This window comes from Littorina saxatilis, linkage group LG8 (assembly GCF_037325665.1).
Source record: "Littorina saxatilis isolate snail1 linkage group LG8, US_GU_Lsax_2.0, whole genome shotgun sequence".
Classification (NCBI taxonomy): domain Eukaryota; kingdom Metazoa; phylum Mollusca; class Gastropoda; order Littorinimorpha; family Littorinidae; genus Littorina; species Littorina saxatilis.
The window spans coordinates 21,583,299-21,597,565 of NC_090252.1; the positions used below are offsets into that span (position 1 = coordinate 21,583,299).

Sequence of the window (14,267 nt, forward strand, 5' to 3'; positions counted from 1 at the left end):
ATTAATGACTTTGGTCATTAAAAATCGGAAAATTGTAAAAAAAAATAAAAATTTATAAAACGATCCAAATTTACGTTTATCGTATTCTCCATCATTTGCTGATTCCAAAAACATATAAATATGTTATATTCGGATTAAAAACAAGCTCTGAAAATTAAATATATAAAAATTATTATCAAAATTTTTTTTTCGAAATCAATTCAAAAACACTTTCATCTTATTCCTTGTCGGTTCCTGATTCCAAAAATATATAGATATGATATGTTTGGATTAAAAACACGCTCAGAAAGTTAAAACGAAGAAAGGTACAGAAAAGCGTGCTATCCTTCTTAGCGCAACGAATACCCCGCTCTTCTTGTCAATTCCACGTGCACTGCCTTTGCCACGGGCGGTGGAGTGACGATGCTACGAGTATACGGTCTTGCTGCGTTGCGTTGCGTTCAGTTTCATTCTGTGAGTTCGACAGCTACTTGACTAAATATTGTATTTTCGCCTTACGCGACTTGTTTGTCATTATTATTACATTCACTGTAAAAAATGACAAATAAAAGCATATTTATAGACTTTCAACAACCATCTATGGGCTAACAAGACTGTGCAGGTAGAGTACATGAATAGAGCCGTCATGCTACCAGAATTAATGGTATTGTTATATCAACTGTTACTTATTGGCATTTTGCTGGCAATGGTAATGGCAGAAATGTGGCATTTTGCCGGGCCACAACCGGCCCGGTAATTTCAGCAGGTAAATAAGGGCCAATAACGGAAAATATATTGGAAAATGCGGGGTTTAATATGGACCTAAAAACCGGCAAAATGCTGGATAAATGCTGGCAAAATGCTGGATAAATGCTAAATGAATGCTGGCAAAATGTTGTTTTTTTATGGCAAGCCATCAATAAGCCATCAAATAAATGATGGGATTTTGCTGGCAAAATTCTGGCAACATGCAAGCAAGCCATCAAAAAGCCATCAAATAAATGATGGGTTTTTACTGGCAAAATGCTGGCAAAATTCTGGCAAAATGCTGGCAAGCCATCAAAAAGCCATCAAATAAATGATGGTTTTTTGCTGGCAAAATGCTGGCTCACCAGTGATGGCCCATCAATTTGCCAATGTGCATACGGGTAATATGCCAGCATTGGGCCATCAATGGGCCTTTGATCGCAGTAGTTCTGGCAACTGGCATTGCCATCAAAAAGCCATCAATGGCCCAGTTCTGGCATGTTTATTGGGACTGTTGATGGTGAATCATGCCGTCAAAAAACGCCATTTTTGAGGGTAGGCATGGTCACGAACATGTGACGTCATGCCCACATATTGCTCAGATTCCTGAAAGGCATTTTTGAGCAGACTACAATATCACGCAAAAATGATCTAAATAAAGTTACTGACTTGTCTGTAGTGTTGGGCGGGGATGTAGCTTAGTCGGCAGCGCGCTGGATTGTTATCCAGTTGGCCGCCGTCAGCGTGAGTTCGTCCCCACGTTCGGCGAGAGATTTATTTATCAAAGTCAACTTTGTGTGCAGACTCTCCTCGGTGTCCGAACACCCCCGTGTGTAAACGCAACCGTGTGTACACGCAAGCACAAGACCAAGTGCGCACGAAAAAGATCCTGTAATCCATGTCAGAGTTCGGTGGGTTATAGAAACACGAACATACCCAGCATGCTTCCTCCGAAAACGGCGTATGGCTGCCTAAATGGCGGGGGAAAAAACGGTCATACACGTAAAATTCCACTCGTGCAAAAAAGACGAGTGTACCTGGGCGTTTCAGTCCACGAACGCAGAAGTAGAAGAAGAGCAGAAGAAAGACAGATCTTAAAATACACGGTAATTTCTGACCCAAAAACTGCTGTTTAACATCTGGGGTATATCGCTGAAAAAATATCCTTAACTTTTTTGGCCCAGTGTACATCACGTTTTTGTCAGGTCAATTTTAGGGGTATACCCTGACTTCGGCGGCGGTCACGTGATACCTACAACCGACATCTTTGATCTGAAAAGTGTGCCCGGTAGCCAAGTGAAGGGCCTTTGCCGTGTGAATGAAATGACACGGCACTGAATGTTTGTGTTGGGGTACGCACATTGGTGCAATCATTTGTTTGCTCAGTTTATAATATTTTTAACGTTCAATAATGTAGCAACTAATGTTATATTGGGTATATATATTGCTTAACTTCTGAGCTTGAGTCTATTTGCAGCATGAAGATAGGGTTTGATATTAATACTTTTCCAAACCTATACCACGGCTCGTTTAATTCATTCGGATTATATAAAACAGCTTGTGAAATTCTATTTTGACAAATCAATACTGCGGCACACTGACATATTTTTCTTTATACTTACCAGCAGTAAAGGAAACGTTGAAGATAAACTTTTCCCGAGTATTGGCGATTGACGTGAAATTCAGTATCGCCACAGAGGCAGTTTTCACCAGAACTGCAAAGACCAAACGTTAACTTCAGAAAGTCATAGGTCTAATGTGATGTCAATGTGTCTATGAAAGTGAGTTAAGCCGTTTTACATTAGCTGCGCCACAGGGGACGCGGCGTTCCTGGTAAGTAACAATATCGAGTCGAGTGGTCAAGATAAAAAACAAACAAACAATTGCCACATAAGAGTGCTCTTTCCTCTGAATTTGACGACAACACTAATGTTCTTTAAATATACTTGTGATGTAAATTGAAAACAATCATTATTTAAAACCTGAATTTCATCGAATAACTTTCAAAACGATCCGAGAGGGTTTTTCCTTTCCCCTTTACAACAGCCAAAGGTAGTCAAATAGTCAGCACTCATACATGCCCATGTCCCAAATAAACGCTAGTTCTGGAGACAAAAATACTAAGTTAGCATAGCATAGCATGCCTATGGATGGAAAGGAATGCACGAGAGATGTTCGTCTGCAATCCCAAATTACCACACATGTAGGTAAAATACGGCAATGTAAACGCTGCCATGTTTACAGGGTTGCAATAGCCTAGCTAGGGCACGGTGTTTTTATTCTAACAGGTATAACATTGTATAACGGGCCCACTCTTCAACATCCCAACATTATAATTGTCTTGACAAAATAACGCGCCCTGTTGGTTAAAACTCAATAGCAAGTATAGTTGAATTATTGCAAAGGTATGATTCAGCAAGTACAACACAACAATCAAAATGAACATACGATTTCGAGTCATAGCTGTAGGATGGTTTCCGGTATCTAAAACCATGGTGTCGGTAATCTCACGGCCTGACGTTTTCCCCATGATTACCCGACCAAACATGCGGTTGTTTTCTGCCAATTGGTATTGATCAAACTGAAAGTCAAATAAAAAGTGAATAACACTGAATCTGATTTCAGTGTTCATTTTTTAGCCAATCAAATTCAAAAAAGAACACGAAAACAGGAATATGCATGTCGTAAAACACGCGCAAACATGCGTAGCGCGCCAGTTGTAGACACATAGCAAACATACACACATAACGTGGGTATACAAGTACAAACATGCGTAGCGCGCCAGTTGTAGACACATAGCAAACATACACACATAACGTGGGTATACAAGTACAAACATGCATAGCGCGCCAGTTGTAGACACATAGCAAACATACACACATAACGTGGGTATACAAGTACAAACATGCGTCGTAGCGCGCCAGTTGTGGACACATAGCAAACATACACACATAAAGTGGGTATACAAGTACAAACATGCGTAGCGTGCCAGTTGTAGACACATAGCAAACATACACACATAACGTGGGTATACAAGTACAAACATGCGTAGCGCGCCAGTTGTAGACACATAGCAAACATACACACATAACATGGGTATACAAGTACAAACATGCGTAGCGCGCCAGTTGTGGACACATAGCAGACATACACACATAACGTGGGTATGCAAGTACAAACATGCGTAGCGTGCCAGTTGTAGACACATAGCAAACATACACACATAACGTGGGTATACAAGTACAAACATGCGTAGCGCGCCAGTTGTAGACACATAGCAAACATACACACATAAAGTGGGTATACAAGTACAAACATGCGTAGCGCGCCAGTTGTAGACACATAACAAACATACACACATAACGTGGGTATACAAGTACAAACATGCGTAGCGCGCCAGTTGTGGACACATAGCAAACATACACACATAACGTGGGTATACAAGTACAAACATGCGTAGCGCGCCAGTTGTAGACACATAGCAAACATACACACATAAAGTGGGTATACAAGTACACACAGACACAGGCAGGACACAAATTGGAAGTCTTCAAGCTTTATACTACAGATAAACAAATTTCCCTGCCACTTTTGTCTCTCCCCTCCCCCTTTGGTTGAACAAATATATCTCTATAAAATGTCTTATTTCGTCGGGTCCATTCTCTGCCTCTTTCCATCTGTAAACGGGAAGATGACCGTGTTCATTTTCGATAATCACCCAGCATCCATAAAATAACTTCCCAGCAACCAGCCTAAAACATCTATAGCTCATGGGTTGAGAAACTACACTTTGTGGATACTACTTTTAGTGCCTACAAGTTCCAAACGCTCATATGTACAAAATATACATATCTGAAGCAAAAAACACAAATATACCGCATTTAAACTAAGAACTGCACGCTTGAAAATACGACATTCAATATAAATTCAATGAGTTTAGTTGTTTTCTGAATCAAACTCTACAACGAGTTCCGTTGTTTTCTGAATTGGATTAACCTTGAACAAACCATCAGCGCGAGAAAGGTATATCATACTTTGTGTAGAGCTAGAGTTGTTGAAATTTTAGATTTCTACACACTCAGTCACTTTGACACACTTTGACTGCAATCCGTCGGTCAATTATGAACAGTATTTCATAAACAGAACACGCAGTTAAACGCACACATCCCTTTAAACTCAAGAACACGAAGCTGTTTAAAGGTCCAGACCATGCTGTTTTAGCGTCAAAAACGCTTCGAATCGTGTTCCTGCGCGACCGAACACTTCCCGATGTTTGCAGTTAGTTAGAAAACCACTTTCTTACCGTCTTCAACAATGTTTGGTTTACTTCGGAATCTTGTAAGGCCGTAATCCGACGAATTTTGTGACCGAAGCGACGGATTTCTTCTCCAAAACGACCCGCCATTGTGCCGCGTGATCTTCGCGAGACTGGCTTATGAATAAATTATCCGTGACGTCACACAGTGTGAAGATGCCGTTTACCAACATGGCAACAAGCGTGACTGCAGACGAAATTGAACCGTACATGTTCGAACTACCAGTTTCTCTCCTCGAATCAAGCATGAAAGATGAGGAGCGGAGGCCACTTCCAGCAGTAGTGAAAAGACAGTGACGATGAAAATTGCGACTCTGTTTGTCTCAGCGATCAAAGGTAAACACGCCCGCTCTCTGTGCTGAACTTATCGTCTGCTTTCGAGTCTGTGCTATTTTTTCACTCTCGCCTTGTCAACGCACTCGCGAATAAGTGGGATATTGTTTAAGTGTTCATGCATTGCATTCACGAGTAAAAGAACAACAGCTCATCGCAGTTTTAACTGTTCTTGATTATTTCAGAGACTGGTGTCAGAGTGGCCACTGTACCTGTTGTATTGTGTGGGAGGGGCAGATTTGAGAGAGAGAGGAAGCTAGCCTGAGGTACATTGTAGAATGAAAACTTGCAGGGGAGCAAGAATGCATCACCAGCCACGAAGGTGTACATACAACTTTTTTTGAGGTGCCTATATTTGTTTGATTTTTAAATGTATGTATTTGTTGTTGTTTTTAAAGGCTATCAAGAAAACTGTTGTCATTTAAATGTGACACTCAGTCAAATATAGTTTCACACACACACAAGATTAACTCACTTGCATGCCCACAGAAGAAGTTTGCTCTTCACATTGTTCTGTTGTTGTTGTTTTTATAATGTAATCATTGTAACATCAACACTCAGTAATAACCAATATTACAACACAATCACTTTTTCATCAGAACTCACTCACATACTACATGTATTAAACCCTGGTTTATGGACACTTGCATTTGTACTTTGCATGGGAAAGCAGCCTGAATTTCAGGTGAACTTTAATAAAAGAAGATTTATATGTATGTTGCTCTAGATGCATGTTTTAATAAATAATAATGACATTCAGGAAAGTAAAAGGACTGTTGAAGTTTGCTGTTGTAAAATGTCTGATGATTAGGGTTTTGTTGCACATTTAGTGAATTGACTGTACCAATTGCTGTTATTATTTACACCCAATCAGTGCATCCACATGATATTATGTAGCTTAAATTAAAGAAAATGTTTTGATGTGTTCAGAACATACTGACAAGTTGCACACTCACTGACTTTCCGAAAGAACAGGAAAGTTCTTCCTGCCTGTCTGGTCGCTGCCATCAGAGACCTCTTTCTGTCACAGAGCTACACAGGCTTCAAATGTATGTAAGATAAATAAAAGGTACATTACAACTCTCAACTGCGGGGTGTGGGGGGGGGGATGTGCATAACCATTGCATACTTAAGGTCGGCTTAAACTGCAAACAGAAATGTGGAGCTTGCGTAACAATTCTTGCTTTGTCAGATTTGGAGATAGGCAGCCTCAGTCTATATAGTTGGTCGCCAGTTGGGGCGTCCTGCTTGGTGACAACTTGAGCTTTGTCAACTGGTCTAGCTGTAGCAGTCAAAGTCTGGGCACTGTTGCATTGTAGTATTGCTGTGTATGCAGAGCTTTGTTGTAGCTGCCATAGGCCAGTGTTGCCATAGGCCAGTGTTAGGATCACCACCCCCTCAAACAGCTCGTTCAGTTAACCTGATGCCTGTTTTAGACAGAAAAAAAAGTTACCACAATCAGCAGAACTTTCACTGGAGAATGGGCATAATTCTTTCATACTTTTCTTTCTCATTTTGGTTTTTATAATCTCTTCATTACACTAAATAACATCCATCTTAAGACCTATTTTGAGCCTTAATTTAAGTTGACTAGTAATGATATTAATCATAATGTATTTATTTTTATAATGTACAAACTAGAGTATGTATGTGGATATGTGTGTGATGGTGCTGGTATGGATATGTGTGGTTTGGGTTATGTGTGTACTGATGTACACGTACATTTTATGTGTTTTGTATGTTTTGCGAGTGCGATTTTATGTGATGTTATTCTGTACACCAGCCAAAACAAAATGTCTGGTATATTAGATAATAAACGCACCTTTAAATTTATTAGCGACTACACCCCGTCACCCTCCAGTCCCCCTCCCCCCCATTACACCCTACACTTTTAACATTGTATAAAAAATCATGTCCCAATATAGGTCCCTAGTTACCTGGGAGGACGTTAAGCTCCATAATCAACATCAACAACGTATTGAATTGAATTGAAAAGCTGGGGTTAGGAGGTCTAACTTCTTGAATTAAAGTGTTTTTTTCTCAGGTGCATGTAGTTTTTTATTTGCTTGAAATCATGGTGTATTCTGGTTGTAAGAGAAGAGTCAATTTCCTTGTAAGCCTGCAAAATTAAGATTTGTCATTTTTGAAGTATGTACACAAGTTTTTGTAAGAGTCCAAAATAGTCCAGGATAAGGAGGAAAAACATAGGGTGGGTCAGGAAATCTGAAACATTGCATAGTTTTGTTTTGCCTATGTAGACACAAAAAGTACTTAGAGCACTCCCCCCCCCCCCCCCCCCCCAAGAGAGCATAGCTTAGTTTTAATTATTTTAATGCCACTGTTAGCAAGAGGAGTACTACAGACAGCAATCAAGCAGTGGATTTTTTCTGTAGACATTGTTATTTCTGTTTAGGTGTTTCAGTAGTTTTCTATGCGGATAAATCATGCTGCATGATCACTAGAAACAATCCAGCTCTGTAGCATGCAAGTTTTTTAAAGGTTTTTTTCCCATGTTACTCTGAGAGAAAAAAAAACCCACAGAGATAAAGTTGAACTGGCAGTTTGACTGAAGCAGTGGTAATAACACAGAGTTGTGCTCTTCCTACAATCAATGTTTTGATGTGGATGATGATGTCCGAACATGTACTTGGTTGTATTATTTTGCTAGACTATTTGTTTCTGTTAGATATATCTGCTCACATGATTGTTGTTCATAATTTGACATTACATTTACTGCTGATCAAAATGTATTGTTGGAATAGGTCTGCTTAATATTCTGACTGCAGTTTTGTAATAAAATCAAATAACACAGATGTTTTAAGTATCAAAGTGCTTTTCACACACACACACACACACACACACACACACACACACACACACACACACACACACACACACACACACACACACACTCACACACTATGAGTATGACTGCAAACATGAATTTGTACTTGTATTAATTATAATTACTGTATTACAGAACCTGATCTGAAAAAAAGGACAACAGCAAATTATTCATGCAAGCTTGCTGTATTAACGATTTCTTTATCCATTTAATACAACACTGAATTAAAAGATAACAACTATAACAACGTGTGTGTGTTTGTGTGAATGTCTATGTGTATATGGACGGACACTGATTAAACCTGAGACTCATCGATTACCCAGGTGAGTGTAAAAGAGGGAGAGAGAGAGGGAACTTTAAGGTGGGTGCATGGGGACGGACATGTAGTAACAGATATATGTTTTAATCTGTAATCTTAACACATGTGCTTAAAATTAGGAACAGATGCCATTCCACTACAAATACTGTCAGTCTGACAAAAACGCCCAGTGACACTGAACCCCTATCCCTTACAGAACACATTCAGTATACATGTACTCACTTCCTTTCGTCTGCGTTTACGGTGAAAGCAGATCGTTCTGATGACATTGGTATCCGGTTTCTGACCTCCTGTGAGTGGTCAACAATTGTCGGAACTGGAACTGCGTCAGGCAACAGCTGTTTTGTGTGTGCCAGGTTTTCTTGCCGGCTTAACTGCGTTCACATTGGAAGAAAGTGTCGCGAAACACAGCACATCGTGTTGGCCGTTTCCAGTTAATCAGTCTTGCTGCAGAAGTTGTAAGCCCATCGGAAAAAGGTGACAACTGATGCCTGAACCTTTTTTCTATACTTCATAGCTATCAGCAGCCGTGCGCATTCCTTCGGCGTGTTGTTGATGCTCGATGTAGGCAAACGCCCACTTGAGCCAAAGCTGTACACGAAATGACGTCACAGCCGGTTCTCGTCTACTGGCGGCCATTTCGAAGTCTCGTTTAGCAGACGAATTTGGCGGAACGTTTTTAATTAAATCACAATGATAAAGCTACGAATCGGTGAATTTCTTTACATTTTTGGAATCTTTAGGTGCATTTCTCTAACCTTCAGTCATCGGTTAGTGGTTCTAATAACCTTTAAAACAGCGTGGTCTGGTCCTTTAATAACCTCTACGTATCTTTCCCCTTCCCCTTCTCCTCTATCTACTAGCTGCTCCTGCTTCCACTAACATCTTACCATGATGGCAAGATTCCCAGAAACCGATGGTGGAGGATGGAAGACGTAAATGCACTGTGCCATTTTAGGGGCAGACTTTGGATATCTAGGGCTCTGGTATTCGCCTCCTGTCTTCAAAACACCGCCACACGTGCTGCCTAGTGACAGAAAATAACCAGTCTGCAATTTAGCTCTAATAACAAAAATATGAACTTTTCACATTAAAACCATACACTCAACTAGCATAGTTATTTGGTACATAAACGAGAAAACAACCCTTAAAGAAATTTGAAAGATGTTCCAACCTCTTTCAAGGCAAAATACTAACACCGGACATAACACTGTCGGGATTGTCTGGGTTGTGAAAGAGTGAATGTCCTTTGAGTTAAGTTTTCAACGCAACATTATAGGCCAGTCACTAGCAAGTGGGTGTGTCTGAAACACATGGAAAGGGGTACCTGTGGGTTCAGCTTACCTCCATAAAAGCACAGGTATAATTCACTCTTTCACAACGCACACAAACCCAACTGGCTTATTTCCAAACATCGGTGATTGAAACAAAATCAAAGGAATACTATTGAGGACCAAGCAATTTGACGCAGTTTCGTTTTTGTTGTAACTTTCACATGCGGTTTAACGTCTATAATATACACTGATATAACATGAATTCTTCACTCTAGTTCCGACACTGGAACAATAACACGATTCAAACAATGCTCGTCTGAGGTGATACTCCCTAATCGCGGTACCCTTTCTTGTAAATACACTGAGAAAAAAATTCAGATGAGGAATCCAAACACACACTAACATTGTTAATTTTCTTGCATCACAATTCCCGTTAAGCCTGTTGAACGAGATGGTTCTAGAGTGTTGACAAAAAGAGACACTTATACTGTTAACACGTTCGCTTGATTCTTGACATCTACCTGACTGTTCATGCAAAGTACTTTAAGAAGTTAACAGTGTCACATAATGATCGTGTACAAATACTTACCTAAGTCCTTAACGAAGTATTGGAGTTTGAATCCGTATCCATATTTGTGGATGGATTTGCTGCTTCGGAACGAGATAGTCACTCGTTCAGGGTCAGACGAAAATGAGGGTAGCATCGCTAAGGAAATATCAATAACAACAGTTAAAGTCAGCAAGACATAACAAAACCTAAGGCTCAATCCCTAAGTTATAAACAGGACAGGTTGTCAAGGTTAGCATTGAGTAAGAAGAGGTCTGCCTCTCCTACTCGGTGCATTTTTGTTCAGAAGATTTGATTGCGCTATAGAGAATGCATATTCCCAACTTCTAAGACCAAATTCAATTGTTTTGTATTCAAACGGCAAAGTATATCAAAGCCTGCATTTACTTATCAACACTTAATCACTTTAATGTTCAAGAGGACTAAGAATAGTATATATGTTAGGCGCGTTTGATCGATCTGCGCGATCGCGCGATCGCGCTGCGCGTTTGGTGGATCGATCAAACGCGCACACATCGATCGATGTGTGCGCGTTTGATCAATACAAAGAATACAAGAATCGTTAAAACGCGCAGCTCTTATATACTTGCGCATTTGGACGATCCGTCTCACAAATCACCATACTACGCACACACACGTCTACTGGCAATGACCGGAAGTTATGACCGGAAGTAGGCCTAGCTATAAGTGTCTAAACAACAATCTGTAAGACATTTTAAAAAAGAAGAAAAAATGGGATTATATTGTACCAAACACTTAGACTACCTCAAAGACATCACATCACAGGTATATATGCGTCGAGGTTGCACCTGATCATCCATTTCACATGTATTAGCTCATTGAGTGTTTAATTGTCCTTTAATAGCAAATGATTTAAAAGTTCAGCTGTTTTCATGAGATGTCAGAGGAATGGACAGAGATGAGGAAGGAGGGATTGGGGGAGAGACTGAGAGACTAAGAGAGAGACTGAGAGAGAGAGAGAGAGAAAGTGAGTGTGTGAAACATTGAAACATTGAACTTTATTACAGGAAAGATAGCATTAGGTCCGTAGGACCTTTCTTACAGCTAGTCCTGATCTAAGCAAAATGGTTATAATCGAAATGGGAATACATAGGAACAAACTTTTTATGATGAAACGCAGACACACGCAATAATAGTAATATAAGAATAAGATCATTTTTTATCGACATGTGATATACAGATATACAACCATACATTATCAGAACACACACACACACATATATATATACACGCACACGCACACGCACACACACACAGAAGATCAACTAACTTATAAGGCAAGCCAACATAACACGACACACTAACCAAATAAAGGATCAGGTAGCAAAGTTAAAAAATAAAAAAAAAAAAAAAAATAAAAAACCCGTTCATGACCTAATATATACCATCTTAGATTATGAAGGAATCACCATGCCAATATAAAATGCAGTAATACTATCTTAGATACTAGAAGGAGTAATACACGAGAATGTATTCTTATCACACCAAGTTGACGCAAGACACATACATGCACATTTTCAGAAGGATAAAAGGCACACATACGTTTGAGCAACCAGACACATTACATTAAAGTGATGTTTGAATGTATTTTTGCAGATGTGTTTTGAATGTTTTAAGGTTACTGGTCGATTTTAAGCATGTAGGTAGGGAGTTCCAGACGATGTTGAGAGAGAGAGAGAGAGAGAGAGAGAGAGAGAGAGAGAGAGAGAGAGAGAGAGAGAGAGAGAGAGAGAGCAGAGAGGAGAGAGACAGAGAAGAGAGAGAGAACTCAGAACTCAGAACTCAGAACTCAGAACTTTATTACATAATGATAAAGGTTTTAGGCTTAGCCTAATCTTCCAACCTGTCCTTGGAACATATACAGAGAATAATTGTAAACGAAAGCAAAGACTGCGCACATACACACACACACATCCACACCCACGTATACACACACACATGCACACATAAACTCACACACACACACACATGCACACACACACATGCACACACACACACACATGCACACACACATGCACACACACATGCACACACACACACACACACACACACACACACACACACACATACACACACACATGCTCGCGCGCGCGAGCGTGCGCTCGCATATCTACACACAAGCACATGCTATCATTTCATACCTAAAATGAACAGTATCTAATCAAAGTATTAAACTAGTAAAACATCAAAATAATGGTCGAGTATAAACATAAAAAACAAAACACTTAAGAGCATTGCATACATTATCCGAGTACACAATGGAAACTAGACATCAGGGGCAGTTTATAGTGTGCTCAAATATGTGTGCAGCTGCCTTTTAAAGGCCTTTAATGATGCGGATCGTTTGATTTCTATTGGCAAAGAATTCCACAGAGATGATCCTGAAAAAGCTAAGCTGGATTTATAAAGATCTATACGAGGAATTGGAGGAAGTAAATTTTGAGACCCATACCTCTTCGTAACATGTGTAAAATAGGATTGCACATAACTGGGCACATCACCATGAACTACTTTATACATAAAGACAGCCTTATTGTATGCAAGGTGGGTTTTTAGGGGAAGGAAATTAAGGATGTTTAACTTCATTTCTGTAGACATGTGCGATTCATACAGGATAAGTTTTGCAGCACGACGGTACAAAGAATTGAGTTTTAATAAGTGAACATCGCTGCAGCCATCCCACAATGTCGAAGCAAAATTAATATGAGGCATTATATGAGCATGAACGAACATTTTTAATGTTTCAGACTTCGCATAATGTTTGAGTTTTGACAACAAATACAAATTCCTTGATAACACTTTGCAGAGGTTGCTTATGTGTGTTTGCCATTTCATTTCTTCATCAACAGTTACACCAAGTATGCGGTGTTCTTTAACTTGCTGTATTTGAGTTGTACCTAAGGTCAGTTGTAATTTAAGAGGACTTAGCTGATGCTTTTGTCTTGTGGTAATAACAATGCTTTTAGTTTTTTCTGGGTGCAGTATCATGGCATTTGATGTGCACCATTTCGCAACTTCGTCCAAAGTGTTCTTCAGGGAAGAATTTACTGATTCCAACGAGGTGTTACTGGTATGGATAGACGAATCGTCTGCAAAAAACTCGCATTTGACTTTATCATCCGATACATGTAAAGGCAAATCATTAACGTAAATACAAAAGAGAATAGGTCCTAATATAGACCCTTGAGGGACGCCATGTCTTACTAGTGCAGTAGACGAATTCTGGCATTGTAGAGTGACATACTGTGTCCGGTCAGCAAGATACGATTTAAAGAAGTCACAGACCGAATCGTTTTTCAAATAATAGTGTAGAGAGAGAGACTGAGACTAAGAGAGAGAGAGAGACAGACAGAGACAGAGAGAGAGAGAGAGATCCTGAGAGACTGAGCGACTAAGAGAGAGAGAGAGAGAGAGAGGGAGAGAGAGAGACTAAGAGAGAGAGAGACAGAGAGAGAGAAGAGAGAGCGATAGAGAGAGAGAGAAAGAGAGAGAGAGACTAAGAGAGAGACAGAGAGAGAGAGAGAGAGAGAGAGAGAGAGAGAGAGAGAGAGAGAGAGACTGAGAGACTAAGAGAGAGAGAGAGAGAGAAACATTGAAACATAGAACTTTATTACAGGAAAGATAGCATTAGGTCCGTAGGACCTTTCTTCCAGCTAGTCCTGATCTAAGCAAAATGGTTATAATCGAAATGGGAATACATAGGAACAAACTTTTTATGATGAAACGCAGACACACGCAATAATAGTAATATAAGAATAAGATCATAAGAGAGAGAGAGAGAGAGAGAGAGAGAGAGAGAGAGAGAGAGAGCGAGAGAGAGAAGAGAGAGAGAAGAGAGAGAGAGAGAGAGAGAGAGAGAGAGAGAG

At 39.9% G+C, this 14,267-nt stretch overlaps 1 protein-coding gene across 1 annotated transcript in view; it reads right to left on the reverse strand.

Annotated features, from left to right (window-relative positions):
• The window catches only part of LOC138974557 (uncharacterized), a 15,746-nt gene extending 5,234 nt beyond the window's left edge, over nucleotides 1-10,512 (reverse strand). The window contains exons 1-4 of the mRNA XM_070347274.1: nucleotides 10,402-10,512; nucleotides 9,429-9,565; nucleotides 3,175-3,307; nucleotides 2,349-2,441 (exon numbers count right to left, since the gene is read on the reverse strand). Of these exons, the coding sequence (XP_070203375.1) occupies nucleotides 2,349-2,441; nucleotides 3,175-3,307; nucleotides 9,429-9,491 (289 nt within the window). The 5' untranslated portion in view covers nucleotides 9,492-9,565; nucleotides 10,402-10,512. The remainder of the gene's footprint in view (nucleotides 1-2,348; nucleotides 2,442-3,174; nucleotides 3,308-9,428; nucleotides 9,566-10,401) is intronic.
• Between the last annotated feature and the right edge of the window lie 3,755 nt (nucleotides 10,513-14,267).